The sequence below is a fragment of the Sinocyclocheilus rhinocerous genome, unplaced genomic scaffold (assembly GCF_001515625.1).
Source record: "Sinocyclocheilus rhinocerous isolate Xijiao unplaced genomic scaffold, SAMN03320098_v1.1 scaffold2725, whole genome shotgun sequence".
Taxonomy (NCBI): domain Eukaryota; kingdom Metazoa; phylum Chordata; class Actinopteri; order Cypriniformes; family Cyprinidae; genus Sinocyclocheilus; species Sinocyclocheilus rhinocerous.
The window spans coordinates 282,868-287,328 of NW_015635048.1; the positions used below are offsets into that span (position 1 = coordinate 282,868).

The 4,461-nt window shown below is 35.3% G+C and overlaps 1 protein-coding gene across 1 annotated transcript in view; it reads right to left on the reverse strand.

Moving 5' to 3' along the window:
• Positions 1-4,461, reverse strand: part of LOC107746462 (protein bicaudal C homolog 1-B-like) — an 86,776-nt gene that overhangs the window by 15,021 nt on the left and 67,294 nt on the right. The window contains exon 9 of the mRNA XM_016560684.1: positions 3,063-3,194. Within this exon, the coding sequence (XP_016416170.1) occupies positions 3,063-3,194 (132 nt within the window). The remainder of the gene's footprint in view (positions 1-3,062; positions 3,195-4,461) is intronic.

A 4,461-nucleotide genomic window follows, 5' to 3' on the forward strand; every position in this document is an offset into this window, starting at 1 on the left:
GTCCAGCAGAACAAGTTTTATCAACAATAGAATAATTAATTGTCACAAAGACAGTAAAGTCCCATTCACACCAAAGACGTTAACTTTAACGATAACAATAAAGATAAAGTTTTAAAAACCATTCTCTATTTAAACTATATCGATAACGACGTAGATGAATAATGTTGTTGGAATCACTTTCAAAGTGATTTTTTCCAACTGATGAATGATCTAAACATTGACTGCCAATCTTGTAATAAAGAGAATGTTATCATGCATTGGTGTGGATGATAATTTAGTTATTGTTATAATTATCATTCTTAGTCTAAACAGGCATTAAGGGGGCGTTCACACAGAACATATTTTTGCATTCCACTGCGCTGATTTTCAATTGTTTTTTATTTTATTTTGTGTAAACATGCACTATTCTTACGTGTTTAGCTTTTGGATTTTCATCTTGCGTATGATATGTCGAGTGACAGATGGTTTGGGCTGAACTGTGCTCAGATTCAGAGAAAACAGAGTGAGAAAACGAGTCCAAAAACTCATCTAGTGTTGGTATAATCAGTACATTTTGCCTCTGTAGAACAGAATGGCATCATTATGAATATAATGTGGATGGTGTTTCATTTTAAAGAGAGTTAATTCATGATTTGAAACATTATTTTTGCCCTTGAGGTCCACTTATTGTAGATGTTAAAGGATCTGCAGAGCAGAAGGTGCTACACACAGCAAGAAACAGCACATTATTTGGTGAACCTTACCATATTTCACTTTCATTATTAATTCTTCTGCTCTTTTAGTTTCAATACATGGTCTTTTTTCACTTGGAAGGAAATTCTGATTTCAGTATGTTTTCATTTAACATAAAATTATTTTATTTCAAAAGATCATTGGAACTTTTATTTCTCATGATCCCTTTGATTCATGGAATATGAGTTTGAGGTTGTAAAGATCTATTAGTGGTGAACTTGCTGAACTTAACTGAACCTGAGAGTGGAGGTTTTCTGTGAATGTATTGAAATTCTACATGTTCTCATATTTCCCTTTCAACTGGTAGTATATACAGTACTTCCTCCTTAGCATATGTGCTGTATATATTAGTCAAGGCTACTACTGTAGCAAACTATTAGCAGAGTGAAAGAAGAGAAGCTAGAGGCATCAACACAAATCACTGAAATGGAAAAACAGAGTGATAATTTACAGTGCTGCCATTCAGCTTAAAACACAGGATAGGATTTCATCCTTGACCATGACCAATGACGTGAAGCGTTCCCAGTTTCCACATCCTGCTAGTAAGCCACCCACAAATCCTATATGTTCCATACATTGCTTTTACAAGACTACGCGTCTTAATTTTAAGCCTCTGAAAGAACTAGGCCTTAATGCTTGATCTGAGGATTCAAGGTATCTTACATGGTGGCATCAAAAAGCTGGAGACTTAATCTACACTTAAAAATGTATGAATGTCTTTATATTACACTACAGGGACTACTGTGGTCGGTAAGATTTTTATAATGTTTCTGAAAGTCTCTTATGCTCATCAAAGATTTATTTAATCAAAAATATAGTAAAATAGTAATATTGTGAAATATAAAATAAACTGTATTCTATGTGAATATTTTAAAATGTAATTTATTATGTAATTTAATTCCATGACTCCAGTCTTCAGTGTCACCTGATCCTTCAGAAATCACTCTATTATGCTGATTTGGTGTTCATGAAACATTTCTTATTATCATCATCAATGTTGAATATGCTGTTTCATAGTTTTGTGGAAAATGTTATACAAGATTCTTTCATGAATATAAAGTTAAAAAAAACAACATTTATTTGAAATATATATTAAAGCAATAAGCCCCAAGAAGCCGTGGTTTACAGTGAATTTATAACAGCTAAGAGGCGTCGTTACGCTTCGCGTCGTGCCTAAAACCCCCTTAACTGTTATAAATTCACTGTAAACCACGGCTTCACGGTGCTTATTGCTTTTATAAAACGGTTATTCCATATACGTAGTAAGGTTTCACAAAATAAAACAGAGCAAATAAAGTATAATGATATTAATAAAAACATTATTCTTCCACCAAACAATGTAGTTCCTCAGAATCAGTTGTGGTAGCAACAAAGTGGTTGCCAAGCAACAGACAAACGTAAACAAAGGTGTATGTTTGTAGAGTAATTTACAACAGCTTCGAACATGGCTCAGCCAATCAGAATCAAGGACCGGAACTATCCGTTTTATAAAAGCAATTTTTTCAAATATATAATTTAATGATGAAAGACTAAGGGACAGATTTACTAACAGCTTGCGCCAGGGCAAACCATCTTTTGGTGTTATAATAGTACTATCATGATTTACTAAAGACGTGCAGTGAAGAATTAGCGCTGAAAGGGCGTGGACACAGTTACTTTTGCGCCTGAACTTGTTGAATATGCATTTGTAGGAGTTTCCCTTCCAGACGCAAAATTTATGGGAGGAGAGTATTAAAATTAGTTACTCAACGTGATTTAATAACGTTTGCGCTCATCAAATTACTGGTATTTGCGCCATTATTTAACGGCCAAAAAAAGCATGTCTTAAAGCAGGCGGTAATTTACGCTGCTCTTGGTAAATTGCGCTGGTCATTATGGAAATGATCTGGCTGCGTCTGTGTTCTTTAATGTGCGCATTGTTAGTAATTCACCCGCAGAATTTTCCCCTCCCATCAGCTAATTTGCCCTGTTTAGTAAATCTGGCCCTACAACGCTATGGCAAAAACCTGTAAATTGGTTAATAATAATTTTCCTTTATCTGGCGAATAACTGTAATAGATCTAACCTTGCATTTAATATAATTTTAGAGTAAAAACTCTTAAATTTATAACTGTGAACAACTGTGTGTGAACTTGAGGAGAACGGACTTCATACATCCACTAAAAATCCCCTTGTTGATTAAAAGTCATTGCACAAATGGCTCAAAAACAAAAAGTGAGTTCTGAGAAAAGCTCAAAGTGTAACATCTAAAAGTGTCCACCACTATAAGTGATATATGCTGCATATGTAAGGTCGAGTTTGGATCATGCAAATAGTGTGAGGGTGCAAACCTTGCTGGGTTGCTTGGGTTTGGGTTTGACACTAATGAACACATCAAGCTGTTCCATTAGGGAAGTAATGCACTGCGGTTCCACCTCGATGTCCTCTTTGATATCAAACATCAGCACCAGTGGCAGGCAGCCCTGCGGAAAGCACAAGGAAGAAAGCAAGAAAAAAAGAAATGAACAACGTTTTTCTACACCGTTGTAAATCATTCATACAGTCGAACTTTAAGTGTTTCAAGGACTCCATTGGCCTCGGTCCTAAAGCAGCAAAGCTACAGTTATTCAGCAGTGATCCATCACCTACTTCTCATGTTGAAAAGAAAAACAGCAGCAGGTACTCCAGGCGTAAGGCTTTCATTTACTGGGCCTTGACCTTCTCTTTCCTCTCCTGACACAGCTAACTCAGCAGGCAGTGAAGAAACTGCTACATACGCAGGAAAAGTTCTAGAGCCTAGATTGTGTGGTGGAAAGCCTGCTATGACAGTCTTACTTGTGAATGCTAAAAATGTCCTTAATGGATCTAAATTGAGCCAGAAACTGTGAATAAATTATTCGTGAGTACTGTCTCTTCCCTCGGCCTCCAGCTGAGTGTTTAAATCGGGCCGATATCTGTCTCCAGAGAGGACCACAGTGTGGTGGAGGGCTAATTATTCTGCTTTCAGAGTGAGGGAATGCTCTCCACTTGTGTGTTCCTCAAAAGAATTGTGTTTTTTTTCTGGTGCCCCTGCCTTTGTCAGTTTAATATTCTTCTGTGTTGGTTGGAGACCATTAATTTGAAAAGGACCACCACATAATGAGACAAACCAGAGCCACTATTTGTGTGATGGCTTGAGGGAAGATGAGATGAGTAAAAAAAAACTAAAGCTTCTGCTAAGGATTACCTTGTGGTGCCTAGGTGGCTATTTACTTGTCCAAGTCAAGTCTTAATATCATCTGCAGTTTTTCTTCTCAATGCAATTTATTATACTTTTTAACAGTAGTTTTCTGTGGTAATGTGATGTAACCATCAAGTAAAAAGTAATACTGTAATATATTTTCATCTCAATCATTATTTTTTAAATATATTATTCAAAGTAAAGAATATATTCTATTCTGTAAATATCATATTTTAGTGATGCACTGAAATTATTTTACTGAAACATCAAAACCAAAATCAAAGTTCACACAGTAATCAATTAATCAAAAGTATTTAGTAATAAACACTCAAATAAAAACAAATAAGTTGTATAAATATAAAAAAGATTTGGCAGTTTTTGTTAAAGGGGTCATATAATGCGATTTCAATTTTTACTTTCTCTTTGGAGTGTTACAAACTCTTGGTGCATAAAGAAGATCTGTAAAGTTGCAAAGACTAAAGTCTCAAATCCAAAGGGATATTCTTTATAAAAGTTAAGAGTCAGCCACA